General features: G+C 45.2%; 1 protein-coding gene across 2 annotated transcripts in view; it reads right to left on the reverse strand.

Moving 5' to 3' along the window:
* SLC24A3 (solute carrier family 24 member 3) overlaps positions 1–22379 on the reverse strand; it is a 331311-nt gene that overhangs the window by 25870 nt on the left and 283062 nt on the right. Inside the window, exons 7-15 of one of the 2 annotated variants that reach the window (XM_034764053.1) lie at positions 21506–21580; positions 15200–15225; positions 13382–13435; positions 12589–12722; positions 7700–7860; positions 6832–7096; positions 4931–5097; positions 2494–2608; positions 797–909 (exon numbers count right to left, since the gene is read on the reverse strand). In XM_034764053.1, the coding sequence (XP_034619944.1) occupies positions 797–909; positions 2494–2608; positions 4931–5097; positions 6832–7096; positions 7700–7860; positions 12589–12722; positions 13382–13435; positions 15200–15225; positions 21506–21580 (1110 nt within the window). Of the gene's footprint in view, positions 1–796; positions 910–2493; positions 2609–4930; positions 5098–6831; positions 7097–7699; positions 7861–12576; positions 12723–13381; positions 13436–15199; positions 15226–21505; positions 21581–22379 lie in introns of both variants that reach the window. The other variant, XM_034764052.1, reaches the window with a different exon arrangement.

Here is a 22379-nt window from a genome sequence, read left to right on the forward strand (position 1 = left end):
TTTTCACTAAGGTCTTGATTGTCCCTAAGTCTGCGGGTGCAGGGAGTAGTGGATGCCATAGGCCCATGCCAGCCCTTGCTTGTAGCAGGTGGGCAAGGATAGGGCAGGGTGTGATTACAGCCTTGACTTTGTCTCCACAAAACTTTGTCCAGCTGAGCTGGCACAGGGGTGCAAACCTTTGCTGCTGAGTTAGGCTCAGGAGCAAGAGGGAAGCACAGTACAGCCCTCCTTAGCTTCCTTCTCCTATGCTGAAAACTGATCATTTATTTCTGCACTTTGTTTTCTGCCTTGTTAGTGATATTCTGATCCATGGTAGTGTTTTATCCCTCATCTGGTGACTACTTAGTTTTCTTAACAGCCTCCTTTATTGACATGCTCCAAGAATTCTAATGGCTTAGTGAGGCATGATTTTCCTTTCCAGAAGCTATCCTGGTTTGTTTCTATCCAAACTTTTTCATCTATGTATTTTATCATTCTATTTTTATCCCTTCAGAGTAGAGCTCTCAGTCTATTATTAAGCAATTTACCTCTGTCTCTCTCATGTATCTATTCAAAATACAGTATAATATGGTATCTTATTGCAGTTTGGGCTATTGTATTCAACGGGAAATAAAAGTACTCATGCCACAAATCCTAGACAGAATTAACTACAGTTTCCTACATCATACATAGGTATTGCTATTTGCTCACTCAAATTTCAACTGAAAGAACTTTTACCTGACAGAAAACATGGCAGGCACCTAAAAGAAATATTTTTATTTAATAAAAATAAAAACCAATCAAACGTAGGACTTACATATGAACCATAATCCACTGCTAGAGTCTGCAGAGCCCATGGGAGACCCAGGCCAATTAAAATGTCAAAAACATTACTTCCAATGGAGTTCGACACAGCCATATCCCCCATGCCTGCAGAAACAGGAAACCGGATACAATCAGTCGTTTCAGTAAAGGCTTCTTGCTCTTCAACAAGAATATCTGCATCTGAATTACTCCTGACTCTGCATAGATTAACACTAGCTAGATTTGGCCTCTCTTTATAACTGATGCTCATTTCTTCCAAAAAATAATGGGCATACTGGGAAAGCGTATGTTTCACTAAGAAACATCCTCTTGGCCTCCTAAAGCAGTATTGCCAACTCAGTTTTTCTTAAAGCTCCAGCTTCTGGAGTCATGGGAAATCTGTTTTCATTAAAAATAATTTTCCAGCCCTCCTGGTTGCAGAGAAAAGCTGGAGAAAATGACTCAAGTGCCCCCAAAGTCTCAGAAACCAAAAGGCAAATAAACAGAAGCCCAATTAAAAAAAATCCTTAATTTTCAAGTTAAACATGTTTTTTTGAGTGCTTGGCATTGGCTATGCTGCTAAAGCAGGGTCCAGATTCAGTAATGGCCTTTTACTATCATATGTGATGTCAAGTTAGTTCTAGGACAGGGGTAGGCAACCTATAGCACGCGTGCCGAAGGCGGCATTCGAGCTGAATTTGAGTGGCACTCACATTGCCCGGGTCCTGGCCCCTGGTCTGGGGGCTCTGCATTTTAATTTAATTTTAAATGAAGCTTCTTAAACATTTTAAAAACCTTATTTACTTTACATACAACAATAGTTTAGTTATATATTATAGACTTATAGAAAGAGACCTTCTAAAAACGTTCAAATGTATGACTGGCACGTGAAACCTTAAATTAGAGTAAATAAATGAAGACTCGGCACACCACTTCTGAAAGGTTGCCGACCCCTGTTCTAGGACAATCTTCTGTTCTCTCTGCAAATATTAAATTTCAAATCAGCGTTGATTTCACTCCTCAGAACCACTCCCTGCTGCTCCTTTGGACATACTAGTAAGCCACTAAAGTGGCCCTCCCCAAATGTTAAGTGGAACCAACACAAGACTCCAAGGGCCAGTTCCTCTGCTCTAATGGAGCTATGAGAATTTCCACCAGCTGATGATCTGCCTCTAGAGGCATAAGAACCGGAAAAGGACAGAAGGACAGAGGCTGTTCTATCTCATCTGTGTCATGCCCCTCTGCCCATTCTGCCCTGCCCAGAGAATAGCTCTGGAAACCTATGGTTCTGAATAATAGAGTGGATGTCCAAAGGCTGCAATGGCTTCAAGTAATTATGCCTATTACAGATCGGTTGGAGTCTTATTTGAAACCCTTACGTCATGCCACATCTTGGAAACCCTGTATTACAGAACCTGAGTAGCAGGCACACTAAACATCATGCCCATTTTTCCAGTTGAGCTGGTAAGGGTGAGCTGGGGAATGCTCATGTCCTGCCCTTCAGCCCCAGCTTGGTTTTTTTCAAAGCTTGGACCCCCTGAGAATAGCATCTGGACACCACAGGGAAGATGCACTTTCATATCATCCCCTTTATCGGGAAAGCTTATCTGGAGGCTAGCAATCCATACTTCCTCTGTACCTCCTTACAAGGCAGTGGACGCGTAGGAGATGCTTTACATCCATGTTTGCTGATACAGGAGGCAAACCTACCTTGTCTTGCTACTATAAGGCTAGCCATGCAGTCCGGTACGCTGGTGCCAGCTGCCAGGAATGTGATACCCATGATCACATCTGGAATACCCAACGTGTAGCCAATGATCGTAACCTAAGGAAATAAATGGAACTGTCAAGAGGCTTAAATTCATTTAAAACCTAATCAAACTTGTCCCTACGTTGCAATATGTTCTGGGTCAGTTTCTATAACTAAGTTGGATGGTGATGCAAAAGAACTTTTTTAAAAGGGAAAATTAAGAGAGGGAGGGGGTTTAGTGGGCAGGGCAACTGGCATAGGATCAGGAAACCTGAGTTCTATTCCCCGCTCTGCCACTGACCGTTGACAAGCCACTCCACCTCACAAGGCCTTTCGTTTCTCTACGCCCTTTATCTGCTGTGACTATTTGAACTGTAAACTACTTGGGGCAGGGACTGTCAGTACGGTGCCTCGCACAACAGGGGCCTGATCTTCACTAGGTTTTTTGCCTTCCTCTTCAGCATGGGGCACTGCTCACTTGCAGGTTTAAACTAGCATTAATGGTGGATTCTCTGGGCTTGTCTACACTTACATTTTATAGCGCTCTAACTTGCTGGCTCAGGGGTGTGAAAAATTCCCCCCCCCCCCCCTCCGCTGAGTGCAGCAAATTTGAGTGCCTTAAAGCATTAGTGTGGACAGGCTCCAAGCGCTAGGAGCTATTCCCCTTGTGGAGGCTGGTTACCAGGAGTTCTGGGAGAGCTCTCTCCCAGTGCTCGCACCTGACCACACTCACACTTCAAAGCACTCCCGCAGCAGCACTTTGAAGTTTCTAGTGTAGACGTAGCTTCTGTCATTTGAAGTCTTTAAATCATGATTTGAGGATGTCCTTAACTCAGCCAGAGGTTAGGGGGCTCTTACAGGAGTGGGTGGGCAAGGTTCTGTGGGTTGCGATGTGCAGGTCAGTCTAGATGATCATGATGGCCCCTTCTGGCCTTAAAATCTATGAATTAGAGCCATTAGGCATTACTATAATACAAATAATAGTTAAATAATTATATCATAAGCATATTGTATTCAGGGGTATAGCCTCAAGTCAGTGCAGGCAACTTAACACAAAGGAGATACTGCTAATCATATTTCGGTATGCATGTTACAATCTATTAGTGTTCTTGAATCACTATGCATTTTGGAACGTTGAAAGCTCTTGCTTAACACAGAACTTATCAAGTTACACTAGCGGTCATATCTGCCTGCAAGGAGGGACATAAAAAAGTTCAGTTCAGGATAATACTTGATTTCCATGCTCTCTAAAATGTAGTCTAACAAATTTGAACCATATGTTATAAGCAACCCAGAGATCCCGTGTCTTCTGGTATTCCAGCTTTGGAAAGCTTGGACAGGTACTCGTTCTTAAAAACAGTTCATTCTCTCAAATGAACATTTGGGGGGACGGGGGAGACTAGTCACTCTCCATTTCCTGTTTAGGGAATTAAGGCTCTCTTTAAAATTTCTTTCGCAAGATTTTGGCTTGGCTCTGAGAGAAAACCCTGACCTTAATTTTGTATTCAGTACAGGAGTTAACTGTGCATGGACTGGAAGATTTTCTCTAATTTCTGATCTCAAGTGAAGAAGGCCTGTTCAGTTCTTTAGAAATAGATTAGATGTATTTCTGTAGATCTAAAATTAGAATAAGTGGTCAAATGCTCAGATGCTCAGTCACAAGTGCATAAGCTCTATTCCAAGTTCCCCCAAACCTTCTCTGCACCCCATGACTGTCTGGTTTTTCCTCAAGACAGCTGGGATTGGAAAGGAAGCATGATGCATGCTGCATTGCTGGCATTATTATAACTGGGGCTACAGAGATGTTATCACCTACCCAATTGTCTAATGAGGCTTGCAGCAGCTTAATGAACTAACAAGCACACGGCACTGTAATTGCAGAGAATAAGCCAATTACATTTGGATGGCTTCTGTTCATTTTATTGATCCCCAACCACCTTTTAAATAACAAGATAGAAATAGATTAAGTAGTTCCTATTGAGTAGAGAAGTAATGCAGCAAAAGGCTGAGTTTCATGGCTTACCATGCGCAGGGGCTGGGCTGTAGCGTTTGTCAGCCCTGCCTTTCAAACCTGCTTACTCCATGGAGAAAGAGAGAGAAAGCAATTAAAGAGCCTGATTCTCATTTGCACTAAGGCCGGTCTACACTATTCTGGTGGTAACGTGGCCTTAAATTGTGTGTAAATGGAATTTACACCCAAATTAAAAACTTGGGGCAAAATTCTGGCCCCAGTGACATCAATGGGAGTTTTGCCCTGACTTCAATGGAGCCAGCATTGGAACCCCCCACATAAAGGGGCTGTAGTATAAATGGGAACTGATGCTGATGGAAAGGCATTGACCTCAACAGACTCTGGACCCAGCCCCGAGTCAGCTCCCCACCCGGCTCGATACGTACCATCCACACCATCACGTAGGATAAGGCTGCAATCCAGAGGGTAGAGGAAGCAAAGGTGACCATGAACCATTTTTCCCAGTAGGGCTTGTTGCAGTTGGGCACTGTGAAGTGCAGAAGGAAGCTTAGTGGCCAGGTGAACAGCCACTTCAGGATTTCCATTTTGCCAGCTGCCAAAAACAAAAGGGGACAACCATACATCTCTGCCCCATCCTCTCTGCTTTAATCCCGAGCAGGGTTTATTCCGTGTATTGTGCTCACAGCGAGAGCTGCTGAGCCCCCAGCAAACACATAACAAAGAGGCAGTCCTTGCCCAAGAACATACAAGCTGAGGATAAGACAAGGGGCAGGGAGATGCAAGGGGACTGAGACGATCCCGATTACTGGGATAAGCCATGGTCATAGCACATCAGCTGCCTAGCTGCTGTCAAGTATTTTGTATCACAGTATCTCAGAAGAAGAGAGTTTTAAGGAGGGATCTGATCTAGTGCCCTGGCTCACAGAGCCTTCTGATAGCATTCTTAGAGCCTTCATTTCCCCCTGCTTAAGCACCACCCTCCTACTACAGCTCGGCTTTCTGGGTGAGTAGCCCTGGAAAAGGACTTGCTGTGAAACCACTCTGTATCTGGCAGGAGCAGTCCCTTATAGGGGCTGAGTATGCTGGCTAATTTGCAGCACTCCAGGTCTGTGTGTGCCTAGGGTTGTCACTCATCACAGATTTATGGAATTCATCCCAGTTTTCAAAGGGCCAATCCCGAGCTGGCACACCTAGTACTAGGATGGTAAAGGGTGGAACTGATGTAACTTCTGCACCCACACAGTGTTACTGCATGCTGGTAAAGGCACAGTAACAGGGCAGCACTGCATCATGAGGTGACACTAGGATGTTGGCAGCCCTGGGAAGATGTCAAAGTGGGGAACAAGAGACCAAGACTGGAAAATAAACCCCAGATGTGCCCACTTAAGGCCCATCTACACTGCCGGAGTGGTATAAATGACTCTCAAGACTTCAGGATATTGAACATAATGGGCCAAAAGCTCATTTGCACTAAGACCCCCTTATATCTCTCTGGAAGTATAAATGGGGACATAAAATAGGAGTAAACCATATTCACACACACTTGAATGCCCCTTTATACAGCCAGAGGAGCGTAAAGGGGGCTTGGTGCAGTTGAGAACTAGGCCCTGATGTCTGGTTCACTATTGTCCTGCATCTTGTGTAGTTGTTTATACCAGTGCAAAGTGATGATAAAATGCAACGGTTCTGTTTGTGCAGTCCAGGCGGACTACGGAGCTCATCGTGGGTGCATCTACACTAGGAATAAAGGTTTGTTCTTCCCTCATGTTAGTGAACTAGTATAAAAGGGGGTTAACATGTCGAGGTAGATGTAGGCCCTAGGCTCCCCTATACTTTTAACCTGCTATCACCTGTTAAAACGACACACTGCCTTGTCTTCACTAGGATTGAACCTAACATGAGGAAAAATCCTACTGAAGACAAGGCAGTGTGTAGTTTTTAAAGGTGTTTATGTTGACCTGTTAACACCTGTTAATAATACCACTGCCTTGTCTTCAGTAGGCTTTCACCATGTGTTGTTACCAGGTTTTAGATAACCCAGATAAGAACACACCGTTTTTTCCTAGTCCAGACAAGTCTTAGACGTCTGCAGCAATTACAGCAGCCTGGTTGGGTTCTGTCACATTCCACTCTATTGTTATTTCCATCAGAGGGGAAGGGGCCTTATCTATTTAAACTAGATGGACACAATCCCATTTCAGCAGTGATGAGGAATTAAACTGTAATGGGGTTATCAGAGAAGCACCTAGAATTTCAAATGTAACTGTCATGCTGTTTGGTGTTTTCAGAGTTATACTGAAACAAGGAAAGCCCAGGAGCTTCTTACAGGGTAGGTCAAAAGGAGTGTAAGGTCCATCATTATCATTCTCCTCTTCCTCCTCTTCCTCATCATTCTCGTTGTTCTCATTGTCCTCATTCTCGGTCTCATTTCCAGCCTCAGCCATGTCCTCGTCTCTTCGGGTCCCATTCACGCCCCTTTCAGTGGAGTTGCTGGGGCCTGTCCCGTTCTCCAGGGCGTGCTTGATAGGAATTTTGATAGCCACTTCCGATTCCCCATTGGTGTAGGCTCTGCTGTTTATCAGCCTTTGCCTCTGGAAACAGAGTTACAAAGTCTTGGTGAAAAAGAGATGATAACAAAAATAAGGAGAGATCTGAAGAATTTTGTAAAAGCAGGTTTTCAAAAATATGGAGCCAGATCCTCAACTGGTGTAAATTTGACATCTACACCTGCTGCGGATCGGACACAAATACTATCATTTCGGTAAATGAAGGACCGAGTATACGGGAATCTAAAACAGATTGACACTGAAAGCACGGGCCATATACTAATCCAGTCTACTGAAGTCAGTGGAATTACAGTGTTTGTAGAATCAGCATAAGTGAGATCAGAATAAGACCAATGTCTGGGAGCATCTTCTCCTGGGGGCGGCTGTGGGGAGGGAAATGGAACTCTTCTGCCATTTAGTGTGATCTGGTACATTGTGTAGAAAAAGCATTCTCTTCTGGTATCTCATCAGGGAATAGTGTCAAGGGATGGCTTAGCAGCACACTTGGACAGGGGTGAGGAAGATGAGAAACTCCATCAGAGCACAGACATGCCTGTCAGTCAGTCTCCCTTCAGTCTGAAGACTGCTGTGGCAGTAGAGTTCAGGATGGACACGGACTCGGGCTGAGGAGCAGGGAGTAACACGTACCTCGTTGATCAACATGCGACTGGCCATGGAGAGACGGGTTTTGGGAGGGAAATGGCTGGTGATCATTATCCGGAGCCCAGCCTCAGAGAAGGAAAGCTGGTGTGGGTAGGCAGACAGCAGCTCGTCCACCATGATCACCGAGGCTTTACGACGGAAATTCCCTGCAGAGAATTAACAGAGAAAGGGGTGAGGTACCTTGCTTGCTGATCCAGTGGCCCCTCTCAGAATGAGAGAGTTCTACAATCCTCCCTCTTTTCAAAGCTAGCAGCCCGAACAGTCAGCTTTGCATTAGAGCAACAGGTTTTCCATCTTTTTTTCCACTCTGCAAGCCACCGCATAAGAGAGTGACCCTTTCCTCTCAGCACCCTAGCCCCCAGAAGCTTAGGAACCATTTGGGAAGAGTGGCCCAGGAAAGATGACCTCTATCTCCCACCCCACACTACATGGTTCTCAAAAGGTTGAATTCAGTGAACCATAAAGATTCGTGGGCCCAGGGTGAGACACTCAGCTTCAGACACTGGCATCAAAAGGGCCTCTTCTCTCATTCATTTCTGTCCTTGAGCAACCGGATTTTGAAATAAATCTCTCACTTGGCCCACCATTGAGGCTTTTCATTGCAAAATCTAACCTACTCTCAAGAATTTATCACACACTTCCTACACACAATGATTACACACCAAAGAGCAGATGTCCCAGGGCAGTAGATGCCATCTGGTGCTTAGGCCTATGGTAGTGGCTGCATTGATTCCAAGAGCCTAATCTTTACGTGCACGAGGATATAATCCTCACCCACCATTTCATCATGTATTGGGGCAGGTAGCTTTTGCTGTGTATCTGCGGCGCAATAGGGGAAACTCAATGCAGGTTCTTGTATCCTTGGGCAGTGCGCTTCTGTGTTTGCACAGATCCTAGCACAGTGGGGTTCTGGCCACAATTAATAACTATTATTATTGTTGTTTTATCCGTATTGCCACAAAGAACAATATATTCTCAGCCTTAACTCATCAAGGAAACATTTTGCCTGGGTATTCGCTTTGTTTTTACTGAAGTGGGAGAAGATGTTGTTTTTATGCTAGTATAAACCAAAATGACGGAACTGTTGTCGCTTGAAACTTTTGTCAAATCTGTATTTCAAGAATGGCGCTCGCGGGAAACACAGCAGACCCACGGGGCTTTCGATTTTCGGGCAGAACTCGGGCATTAATCAAAATGATCCAATAAGATTTCACAGTTCAAAATACAGAATGACTCTCTTATTTCAGTGTGTCCAGAAAAGCAGAGGCTGAGAAAGTGACTAGAAACCCGAGACCCTTGCAATAGAATTGCAGTCCAGCGTATGATGTATTATTTGTATTATTGGCGCACCTAGGAGCCCTAGTCATGAAACAGCGCCCCCCAGTGCTAGGCACTTTACAAACACAGAACAAAAACACAGTTCCTGCCCCAAAGAGTTTCCTGTCTAAACTGGTAAAAACAGTGTGGTGTGCGAGCTAATACTTCAGATTAGCGTGTGAAACAACACTGGAGATTTACTGTCAGTCATTTCTTGGCTACTAGTGGCCAATTGCCAGATAAACTTTGAAACGGTTTTCAAAAAGTGAAGAAACATCTCTTCTCTCAAATGACTTCTCCGAGTAACCACAAAGTTTCAAAACAAAAAAGCTATCCAGACACGAGAAATGTCATGCAAAAAGGAATTATTTGTAAAGAAGTGTGCGTAAACGAATCCATAACCGAAACTCTCTGATTTGTGTTAGTAACCCTGATGTCAGCTACCTGAATGACTAAGGCCTGGTCTACGCTTAATTTTTTTTCTGGCCTATGTCAGTAAGGGGTGTGATTTTCTGCAGACAGAGCTATGATGGTTAAGGCCACAGCGCAGACACAATTATATGCTTGTATTGCTTATTTCACTTCCTCAAACCAGAATAAAATATATTGGCATAAGCACTTTTATACCAGTATGTAACAGGATCAGTTGTCTCCTTTGCGCCCCCTCATGGCCTGTATGTGTGCGTGCTGGGCCAGTGGGAAAACAGAGGGCTCTGCAATACCATACCACAATTTCCCCTTTTGTTTAGGGTCCCTTAAGAACGCCACACAGTCCAAAGACGGAAGACAAAAGTCCCTTGCTGGGGTTCTACTTTGAGTCCAAATACACTGAAAAATAAAGTCTCTTCCGTCCAGACCTCAGCTGGGCCCTGCCCCTCCTCCCTGAGGGACTGTCTCATCCTGCTCAGTACACAGCCCAAGCCAGGGAAGCTAATGATCCAACCAGCTGATCAAATTCGGTGATGAGTCCGCCCGAGGTACCTTGTGCATACGCTAAGATCCTGCTCCCTGAGCAGCTGGAGCAGACACAAGGCCCGGCCTGCCTTCTCCCTCCTTTCTGCTCCAACCTCTGGCTCTCAGGCAGACCTAGCGCTGGGTGGGCATAAGCAGACTAAGCAATTGCTTAGGGCCCCGAGCAGCTCAAGGGGGGGCCCTTTATTTACTTTTTTAGTATGTGTTGTGTGTTTGGGGACGGGGCAAAAATATTCTTGCTTAGGGCCCCTGATGGGCTAGCATTGCTCTACACTGGGATAAATGACCCGCAGCATGGCCTGGGTGGTATATAGACATACCCTCATTCTCCTCTCTCCTTGAGTAAGGAGCCCCTAGCCCTCCTTCCCAGAGCTGGCTTATAATCAAACAGACCCTTATTATTCCCTCCAGGAGCCAGTCTAGCTTTCTCAGGCCAGCGTCCTGAGTGGTTTTCTCAGCCCTGCCTAGCTGGAGTGTTTGGCTCCCACACAACTTTCCTTCCCCAGAGACTAGCCAGGAATCGGTCTTTCCTCCCTTATGTCCCCAGCCTAGCCTGAGCTAATCACACAGCCACATTACTTCCTCATGGACTATTCCCCACCTGAGGAGGTGAGCTGATCCTGGCACAGGTGGGGCCTCAGCCCCGTCTCCTCTTAAAAGCGACCAGCCACCCTGTATTTTTGCTGCTTTAAGTATACCGGCATAATTAAGTGTCAAAACTATTAAACATAGACAAGGCACGAGGTAGTGGTTTTCTGCCCTGAGACCTCCCTTTGTCATTAAGACACACAAATCAGGATGGTTTCAGACACTATACAGGCCTCGTCTACAAGAGAAAGTGGCACCAGTTTAACCTAAAGTGTGAATTTAAACTGATTTTGTTAAACTGGTGCAACTAATGGCTTTTTTTTGTTTAGTTTAAATCAACTGAGAACAGGTTTAAATTAAACTGAAATAAGCCCTTCAAAGAGCTTGTCTACACAAGGGGAGTTACATTAGTATAAGGTAGGGTGTGAATTTAAAGCACTATAGTTGTACCACTGTAACTCTCCCTGTAGACATCCTTATTTTGGTATTACAGTAGGGTTGCCAACTTTCTAATTGCACAAAACTGAATACCCTTGCCCCACCCCCTTCCCTGCTCTGAGGCCCTGCTCCTTCTCTGAGGCCCTGCCCCCACTCACTCCAGCCCCCCCTCCCTCCGTCACTCACTCTCCCCCACCCTCACTCACTTTCACTGGGCTGGGGCAGGGGGTTGGGGTGTGGGAGGGGTGAGGGCTCCAGCTGGGGGTACTGGCTCCGGGGTGGGGCTGGGGATGAGGGGGCTCCAGACTGGGGGCAAGGGGTTTGGAGTGCTGGAGCAGGCTCAGGGCTGGGGCAGGGGTTAGGTCGGGAAGGGACTCAGGCTGAGGGCTCAGGGCTGGGGTTGGGGGTTGGGTGTGGGAGGGGGTTCCAACCTGGGGCAGAGGGTTTGGGATGCGGGCTCTTGGAGGGAGTTAGGGTGCAGTAGGGGATTCCGACCTGTGGCCGCCAACCGGACTTTTAACGGCCCAGTCAGCAGTGCTGACTGGAGCCGCCAGCGTCCCTTTTCGACCGGGCATTCCGGTTGAAAACTGGACGCCTGGCAACCCTATATTAGAATGGTCTTTTTCCAGTTTAAGCTAATGTCAATATGGAAGATGTTTAAATTAAGGCAAAAAAAAAAAAAAAAAAAAAAAAAGCCACTCTAATTCCAGAATAAGAGTGACCACAGAAGGGGTCATTCTGGTATAACTATTGCAGTATAATTATACTGGGATAACTGGAAATATCTCCCATGTAGACAAACCCTGATCTGAAATGAGAGGGTCCATGCAGAGGTTTGCAAACGTAATGGGCCAGACCCTCAGCTGCTGTAAATTGGTGTAGCTCCATTGAAATTAATGCCAGTTTACACCAGCTGAGGAACTGACTGAGAAGAGCAGCAGCGGTTCAAATTCTTGATCCAGAGCAGTAATTTTAGCTGGAAGAAACAGCTGTCTACTACAAGGAAAACCCTAGTTTGCAGCAGTGGCAAGCACACATGCATAGCTCCCTAACTGCAAATCAGTTCTAGCTCAGGAAAGGAAGTGCATGAGTCACCACTTCCTTACTTTAACTGGGGGTAGCGGAAAAACTCGAGCTGTTTTCCTGCTGCTGTGTTTCCGCATATGCTCGGTTTCTATGGTGCTCACTGTCTGGATGACGACTGTAATTAGAGCTCCGTATGGAATCCTGAACTGCATCATTTGTAGATGTGTTCTCACTCTTCTCTGGGAGCATCTCTCTGTGCACACTGCCCCAAGGAAGGGAATCCTAAACTAAGAAGTTTCAGGGAAGGGGTTCTCCAAGGATGGGATGCACACAACTGGAAAAGGACCTGCATCCACTGTAACTACACTGCCATCTGGTGGTGTGGGTTACAAACGGGCCAGTTCTTCTATATTCACTTTCATCTCAATCCCTGACAGTACAGAATCATTCCAGGTAGCTCAATTACTAGCAAACGTGTGTGAGAATTATTCAGAATGATGCAAACAAGCAGCGTGACTTACTGGAACAGTTACCTTTCTTTAGTAATACCACGGTGGCATCACAATTGCTGTTATCATCCATTTCTGTGTTATTTGCTAATCCGTTCACCATATTTGCAGCGTTTTTTGTCTTCCTTTCAAAGCAGTGATGTATGGAGGAATTAAACCTATGCAAAGAAAACAAACGCCTGTTGTATCTCTGTTCCCTATATGCAGCTTTCTCAACTGCCCTTCTTTTCTTGAGCCAGACCACGTAGGACCAAACTATAGCATTCTAGAGGGCAAGGAAGGCCCGCTGGTTTTAAAGAAATCTAGCCTTAGAATAGGACAGCTGTAGCTTAGTTACACGCAAAACAATCTCTGTGTCCTCAAACATGACAGTCCATAAAACAGAATGTGTAAAAAGTGTCCTGGATGCTAAAACAAATACAGATTGTAATTCTGTTACACCATCCGCCATGTCAGTGGAATCAGCCTCTTGGTCAAAAGATGGATGGTATAGGGGTCAGGGAACTAGCCTGACACTCCTGAGACTTGGGTTTAATTCTCTGACCCTCCGCATATTTTCTGTGTGACCACGAGCAAGTCACTTGGTCATTCTGTGCCTTGGTTTCCCCACCGATACACTATAAAGATAATAGCACCGGCCTACTTCACAGGGGTGTTGTGAGGATAAATACATCAAAGATTGCCAGGTACTCAAACATTAGAGCTAGAGAAGCACCTGGGCTAGATGGCATTACAGAAACCCCGCTCTGCCTCTTTCTGCTCTGGAATTACCTCTGCAGACTGCATTTTAAACAGGCCAAGGGCATATTTGACTTACTTCATGATCAGGATGTAAATGAAGTACATCAGTACTAGGACGAGGGACTCCCACCTGCAAACAAAGGCAGATGAGGGACAAATCACAGGAGAGCAGAGAGAGGTCACCTGTGCCCGACGGCACTCCCTGCTTTAGTCATTCAGTAAACCCACATGGAAATGTTCAACCCACTGGGCATTGTACTGCATACACAGAAAGCGGCACACAAAGCACCGGGATTCTAACTCCTACTCTGATCCTGCTTGGCAAAAAAATCAAAAGTCAACTGAAAAAAATATAATGTAGTTGTGCAGCCACTAAGCAACTTGGACATTTTGGGAAGGGCAGCCTGGGGCATGGGGTGCAGTGGAGCGGGTGGAGATATTTTGTGCCCACTTTGCACAAGGTGAATGTTAACACACGGTGCAAAGCAAATGGCCAATCAGGCTCATGGAGCCCCCAGAGCTGGTTTAAGAGCGCTCCTGCTGCTGAGAAGAGACGGAACCAGAGGTCGCACCAGTTCCTTCCAGCTCTCTCTCCAGGCTGTGGCTGCAGCTGAGCTGGCAGGCACTGGACAAGCAACTTTGCATGGTTTAAACGGCGAGTTAAATGTTATGAAATGATTTTTGTAGCAGTTTCTACTACAAAATAAAGGACATTTGTATTAAAATTAGACAGCCCATGGCTTTTGATACTTCTCACTATGGAGTTTTCCCCCCGCCCCTCTAACCAGACCCTTACATTTACTGTGACAAACAACTAGCTCCAGCAATAAGCATCACCACAGTCCTACACAATCAGACTCATTGTTCATTTTCTTTTAAGTCGAGCTGTGGCTTTTTGATCTCTCAGCTTTAGCACTGACCATATTAATTCATTTCCCTTGTTTCGGACAGTCCAGCGCTCTGCTTCCCCGTTGATGTATTTCATTAAAAGGAAGCAGTTATGTCTAATTTGCCCTCAAATTTAATTTTAGTTTAAAAAAAAAAAAAAACCCTCTGCCAAACTGTGGAAATGTCTCAAATTAAAAGTAAACATCCCGGGGGGAACAAATTAACCCCCCCCAACTCCCTGCAACATTTGTAACCCAAACATTATAGAAAACCTGAAAATGAAGTTTAACTGACTATGAGCAAAAGTTAAACTGACTAATGTCATTGTCTGATCTGAGAGACAGGCAGCAAACAGAGTAAACAGCTGAAGTAAATTAGATTTTTCTATTTTCACCATTACTAAACTGCAGTGTTATTAATAACACAGGGAAATGCATTCATTTTAATATATGATTTTTAACTGGACAGTGCCCCTTTAATGCTATCTCAGGTCATTTTATTTTTAACACCACCATTACAAAGATACTGTTCTACCATTCAATTTCTTTTTAAAAGTTCCAACGTTTGGACAAACTCAGGGAAGACATTTTGGAAGACCTTTCTAATGCTCATGTTTCATGGCATTTCTCCTCTGGCTTTCACTGCCCCTTCCCAGTCGCTCTGACCTCACCCTGGCAGCAAATCTCTGACTAAGGGCCATGCTGTATTGCCAGTCTGCCCACATAGACACCACTGCCCTCTGGGGGAGTGTATGTGGGTGGACAGAGGGTGCAGACCGACACCACTGCCTCCTTGCATCAGGGGATGCTCTGAATGAACCTCTCCTGGGCATTCCTCCCTAGCTTAGAAAATGAGTGATGCCAGTCCACCTGCTAATGGGGTTTCCTGCTGAGCAGGAAATTGGTGCCTGAATTGCTCTGCAGAACTTTAGTTTTCCCCGCTCTCATTAACCCTGATTTTTCAGCTCCTGCAATATAATCAGAAAGTGACAGCTGGATACACTTACCAAGAAACGATTTCATCATAAATAAACTGTGGAGGAAATTAAAAAAAGTCACGTTATCCATGAAATGCGACAGCGTACATTAGAGCTGAAAATACCCTGTTACCTGAACACGTGGCACGGAGAGGCAGTATCATCTAGTGATCAGAGCGAGAGACAGAAGCATGAGGCCTAGGTACCACGCGGGTGCTGTTTTCTTGGGCTCATTTAACTTCTCCATCCCCCAGTCTGTCCCATCAGTAGAATGGGGATGACAGACTTACCCAAGTGCTCTGAGATTTTTGTATAAAAGGTGCATTCAGAGCAAGTGTCCAAAGGATGTGAGTGATTTAATGGTGGTAAACCACATGAAGTTATGTGGGAAAAAGGATGTCCCATGGAAATCATGTGATAAACATGTACCATGGGGGGCGGGGGGGGGGGAAGATCCTCAGCTGGTGTAAATCAGCATCGCACCAATGAAGTTAATGAAGCTACATGCATTTTACACCAGCTAAGAATCTGGCCCAGGGCCTGATTTTCATAGGTGCTGACCTGCACCTACTATTCCAACTGAACTCAAAACACCAGTGAAAACAGGGCCTCACAATAACGCCACACAAAACCTTCTGGGGCAGGGAACATGTCTTTTTCCGAGTGTGGCATCTTTCTGAGTAACAATAACATCATGTCACAAAAGTTGTTACATCTGACTTTTGTCAATTTATCCTTGGCTTCACTTTTTAAAGTAGAAACTTAAAGGTTAGCTTTTCCTAGTCACCACTAGATGGCCCTCATGTTCCACAGCTTATTTCCAACAGGGCCTCTGGGAGATGAGAGAGGAGAATGAAAGAGTGCCAGTGGATATCGCGCTGGTAATAGTCAGCGGTGCCAGTCTTTCCATGCACTCTTACTTTAAATGGACATCTGCAATTTACTGGCTTCCCTGCTGATTCCTCACTGTCACCCCCAACCACAGGCCTCATTTCAAAATTGTTTTCAGCTAGTGGAACGGTATCACGTTGTAATGCACCATGACAAGATGTTGTGGCAACACAATGTCAAGAAGATAGCTGGGCTTCCTTGGGTTGCTTATCCTGAAGTCTTCTGCCAAAGTGCCTGCTTTCTCCATCCCTTGGCACCATCCAGCCTTCCTGTTCTGCTGAACAGTCACATCGTGTAACATATTTTATGTTACCTGACAGCTAGGAAAGAGGCCCCATGGTTTTTGCCCTTTGGCTCAGTGTCAGACCACGGCTGTTGTTAGAATGTGACCCTGTCAAGTCCAGCGCTGCGTAGGTGACATGCTTACAGTAACCTGGGACCAGGGGCATCCTCCCAGAATAGCTAAGTGCCAACATGCCACCGCATCAATGCCAGAGCTGTACTTCTCTGGGCCGTGTGGCCTGCAGCCTCAGTCCATAGCCACTCTACAACTTGACATCCCAGGACATGACTGTGTGTTGTACTTGGTTTCAACTTTTATTAGATTGGGGGAAACTTTTGCTCAGCCATTCTAAAGCTTCATGGCTCTTTATTTGCCCTTATCTCTACACTACATGAAGAGATACAGTTTCATTAGGAAAACACCATCATGAAAAAGCACTATTATGGTACCAGAAAGCAACCAAGGGAAAGGGAAAGACCCCCTTAGCCTGCACACTCTGTAAAGAGCAAACATCTCTTTCTTTGTAATGTACACCAGTCAGGGCCGGCTCTGGCTTTTTTGCCTCCCCAGGCTGGGGCTCCGCTCTCCCCGGCGGCCAGAGCTCCGGGGGTAGGGCGGCGAGTCCCGGTCAAGACTCCGCTCTCCCCGGAGGCCAGAGCGCCGGGGGGAGGGCGGCGAGCCCCGGCTGGGGCTCCGCTCTCCCCGGCGGCCAGAGCCGGAGCACTGCGCCGCCCCCCTCCAGGTGCTGCCCCAAGCACAAGCTTGGTGGGCTGGTGCCTGGAGCCGGCCCTGACACCAGTAATATTGGTTATCAGAAGATAACGTGGCTATGATATATCATGCACACCACAGGTTATTGCTCATACTCATCAGGGTTTTATGTGGCAACAATAGTTTCAGGCTGCGATATTTTGGTGGGACAGGACACGCAAGCACACACACTCATCTTTGCGAATAAAAATGAAAATAAGCCGTGGGCCACATGTTTTGGCCTAACAACTTTGACAGCAGCCCAGATCCTCAAAGGTATTTAGGTGCCTAACTCCCATGGGAATCGGTGGAAGTTAGGCACCTAAATACCTTTGAGGATTTGGGCTAGTATCCCTTTAAAATTTGGAATTGTTGAATTTTTTTCATTCTAATGCAGGATGAAGAATAACTTTGGAACAGTTTGAGAAATTAGATGTTGTTTTGCCAAGCTCTAATTAAAAGAAGGTCTTGGTGGATTTTTTATTTGGAAAAGAGGTATAGAGCCAACTCCTCGGCTGGTGTAAATGAAGCCAAGCCAGTTTACATCTAATCCCTAGATTTTAAGTGATTTAATGTTAAACCCATAACTTTAAAATACTCAATATCAATGGGGACACATATATGGTTAGGCAAAACAATGGTGGAGCATTCACATCTATGAGAGCATCACAGTTTATTTATTAAAAGAACATGGGATACCTTCCACACACACCACCATCCATTATAGAAGATCCCATATTGTGCTAAAAGTTAAGTATGTGCTTAAGTCCCATTTAAATCAAAGGGACTATATTATTTTTATGTTCTTAAGTCCTTTGTTGAACTGGGACCTACATGTGATTGGACATTTCTTGTTTGTATACATTCATGTCTCAAAATTAACAATAATCATATGGGATTTATTTATTCTAACCCAAGAAAATTTACTTCCTTCTTTCACGGATCAAGAAGCCCATTTTATCTCATAGAAAAAAGTGGCTAAGGGAACATTCAGATGACTGGTAGAGCAAGAATGATCAGTTATAGGCATAACTAGCCTGCACCTGTATTTTGTGAAATTTACCACTTTTCTTCTCTATGACATTAATCTAGTTATTTTCATGGTTAATGTGAAACAAATGTTCATTTCAGCACGACCGTGTCTTTGGAAGGCAAGAGAGAAACTGGTTCACTTCAAATCACAGAGCAGCCAGTAAAATGGACCATTTCGTTATGAATGGCTGTCCTCAACTCACCCTGCGTGGTGGGGGAAAGGTAGTGCTGGGCCTGAAGACAATGCATTGTCTTAGCTCATCTCACAGGAGCGTGCTGAGGCTGAACTCACTCCAGCAGGTATGTGCCTTGCGAAAGGAAGGTGCTACACAAGTACAATTTATGATCAGTAGGATTTCAAGTAGGGAGCACAGCCCTGAACTGGAACAGCATCTAAAGACTGGGTGTGTGTGCGAGATCCTTATCTTGCTGACATAAAGGGGAGTTTTGCCTTTTACTTCCGTGGGCCAGGATTTCACCCTGGGAGTTTATGCTAAGGAGGCTTCCATGTTCCTCCGCAACTGAGTGATACTATTTAAAAATTCAGGCACTAAACGCTACAGGATGGCACGCTTAAGGGTGCTGCATGTGTAACCAACCTGATGCAAAACCTCAAAAGCAAAGAAATGAAAAGTTAAGCCACCTAGCAGAACAGCCCCGTTTTTCCTTCACCCATCAGCACAGAACAGTGGGTGTCCCTTTGGTATAGTTCTGGGGCAGCACCCATTCACTTCTGGGGTACGGGGGTCTGGAAATCCAGCATCCCTTGTGGGGCAGAGTTAAGGTGACAGTGTATTCTTTGTCAGGTGGTTGTCTCTAGGTGGAGGTGGGGTCTTAGAGGGGAGGAAGGCAGGCGACATATTTTAAGAACCAAACAAGTGCTACCACCAAAATCTGACTCTGTTTGACCTAACAATGTCTTTTAATGCCATCAGAGAAAAATGTCAAGCAGAAGGGTTAAATATTTTAACTGTTTTTCCTTTCTCCCCATTCCCCTTTGTGTGCATTTAACAAATGGTAATTGACATAGCCCTATTGATAGCAAGGAGCTGCCGAGGATCGGGCTTGACTCTGGGCAAGTGGGGTACAGGCCCAAGAAGGAATGATAATATCCTAGTCCTTTGGAGTGAAGATCCCAAGGAACAGGACTTTTGTAGTTTTGTAGCCATGAAGAATAGCCCTCCCTGGAAGACATTTGTGAGGGAAGAGAGAAGGAACCAGAAAGAAAGAGTAATATATACCTTGTTTACAGGTACCAGAGAGTTCTGTTTAATGATCTGTCTGAGTTTCTTGCTATTTACCTAGTTTAAGGAATATGCTAGATATGGCACAAAAGGTATGATTGTATCAGGCCACTGTTAGGTTGCTGAGAAGCTGCCAAGCCCTGTGAGCAGAAAGATCACTGGAAGGTTTTTTTTAAAAAAAAAAACAAAAAAAACCCCACCTCCTCCCCAGACTCATTTGCAGAACAGTTGCAAATCAAACACACAATCCAAATGCTATCAGGTTAGAAGCAAAGAGGCTTTCCATAGCCACGCTTCCTTTGGATTAAAAATAAACAAATAAATAAATCAAAGGGCTGGGATGTTGCCTACATGCCTTTCTGCCCTTGGGAGGTAATTTTTTACAATATATGGGGTTGTTCGTTTATTGTTGAAAAGCCACTTTCTTGTGCTTCATTATTCTTAAGCCCTGGAAGTAACAAAGCAGCCTTTGTTGGTTTCACACATCATTGCTGTCAATTACATTGCTTTTATTCTTGCCTGGGTGTGGAGGTATGAATTAGATTGAAGACAAGCTATTTTTCATACATTGCAGAAGGCTGACCTTGCAGTGTTGAGATTACAAAACTCAAACAAGTTGAGGCAAACTCTTTGCTGGAAGTCTCAGGGGGAGGGACTAGCTATGCACATGGAATACGTACCCAGTATGCAGGCACACACATGCTAAAGGCAAAAGAAAATACAGCCAGGAAACTTTAATGTTGCCTAGTTACAGTCACACAAATTCTGGAATTGCAAACGTTCATCTTCTCACCATGACGCTGACCTGACCTTACAAATGTATTAAAGTGAACACAAGAAGATCTCACTCTCCCTTTCCCCTATTTAGTAGGGAATAGTTTATTTTAGGCAACATGTCCAAGACGACAGTAATGTATAGATGAAAACAACATTTATGCAATATGCAGCTTTGCTCTGGGAAATGTAACTTTTGTATTTCCTGACTTTGTGCGAGTTTGGATGAAAATGTGCCATTTAACTGCTGTCGTTTTCACATTTCAATTCTTATGCTAACATTGTTTCCATTTGTGGCCTGATTTTCAGCCGTTCTGAGCACCTACACTTCCCACAGCACATGATGGGAGCTGAACAGGGAGTACTGTTGATAACCAGGCCATTGGCTTCTAAATCCACGGTTAGGGTGCTATATAAGTGGCCTGATTTTCACAACTGCTAAATATTTTGGAGAATTATAACAATTGGTCACAAGGTGTTATCAATGAAACCATCTTGCACCCTCACCAGTAGGGTTTGGCACTAGTACCCACTAAATCCCATGAGTTTGTGTGCATGTATAGGACTCACAGTAACATTTTGTATTCATGAATTGATTTCCTTCCCACAGGGGGAAAGCATGTCCTTCCTTGAGTATGGAGGGCTTCTTGGTAGCAGAGCCAGAGGACCAAGGGGATGGGGGGAAATGACTCAAATTTGAAGTTGGAAATGCACAGATCCTTCCATCCTCTCCCCACATAAGGAACAAAACAGGACTAAGCACCCACTCCATGGCCTGATTGGAGGCCAGAGCTCTGGGAGTACGTCTACACTGCAGCGGGAAGCAAGCCTCCCAGCCCGGGTAGACCGACTTGTGCTAGTGGGACCTGTGCTCGTGCATTTCTGGGGGTATGAGGGGTCCGAGCTTGGGTGGCAAGCCCGAGCCTCCACTGGTGCAACATCCACACAGCTATTTTCAGTGGGCTAACGTGAGCCCCACTAACACAAGTCTGTCTACCTGGGCTGGGAGGCTCTCTCCCAGATGCAGTATAGATGTACTGTGGGTTTCAGAGTTACCATCCCATTGAGATGAATGGGGCTGTCCACTCCTCTCAGAGCTATTGTTTCATGCTCTCTGCAGACTCAAGTGAGCACTGCTGTATCCTTTTTAAGCTTTCCTTTGCAACCAGGAAGGCTAGAAGCAGCTTTTTTTTGGGGGGGGGGGTATTTGGGGTTTAGCTGTGACATGACTCCTGGAACCAGGGCACAAGCCTATAGTGCCTATGTCTTAATCTGTCCCCAGTCACAATAATTATGAGGATCGTAGGAGACACTTAGGTTTCCTGAGCAGAAGCACCATCATAATAGCCTTCAAAAACTTACCACAATGAGTGCAACAACAGACAGTGTGTAATAGGTTGAATCTCGCAGCAGACTCCACGATGACAGTGCAACCACCTGAGAGAATACACAAAAAGGAGGAGTGAGCCAGGCTCTCATCATCACAAGTTCTCTGTGTCAAAGGATGGACTGTCATTTCATAGTGCTAGCTGGCTCCATACATTAGCACGTGATATGGGAAATCCAAGTTTAGGAATGCATTGCATTTCTGAGACCACTACCCAGAGGCACAAAAAGGCCAGAGAAGAGACAATCTCTGGCACCTAAAGGTGGCAAAGTCAGGGTAATGGTCAGCACTTGCATTGCTTATCCAGGGTCACATTCTGCTCTCAGTTACTTCTAGGCAGGTCTAATCATCCCTGTGTATCAGTAGGTTTTTTAATAGCTGTAACTGAAGGCAGAACTTGGGCCCAAATCATTTGGTTAGGAGAAAGTCAGTTCTAGAGTCCTGTGAGGACATGTGAGTGGTGGAGGGATTGAGGGCCCAATCATAGAATAGAATATGAGGGTTAGAAAGGACCTCAGGAGGTCATCTAGTCCAATCCTCTGCTCAAAGCAGGGCCAATCCCACACTAAATCCCCAAATGACCCCCTCAAGGATTGAACTCACAACCCTGGGTTTAGCAGGCCAATACTCAAACCACTGAGCTATCCCTCCCTCCTCAATCCTTTGAGGTATTGATCTTCTGTTAAAAACCCTGCAAGCCCCTTGAGAGAGCTTTTGCCGCCCTGGGCTCAGGACCACACAATATCCGATTTTAATGGCGAAATGTGGGGAATGTTTATATTTTAAATGGAAAGGAATAGACAGAAAATTGGGAGGATGCAGGGGGCCCTGGTTCTCTGCTGCCTCCCA

The sequence above is a fragment of the Trachemys scripta genome, chromosome 3 (assembly GCF_013100865.1).
Source record: "Trachemys scripta elegans isolate TJP31775 chromosome 3, CAS_Tse_1.0, whole genome shotgun sequence".
NCBI classification, from domain to species: Eukaryota; Metazoa; Chordata; order Testudines; family Emydidae; genus Trachemys; species Trachemys scripta.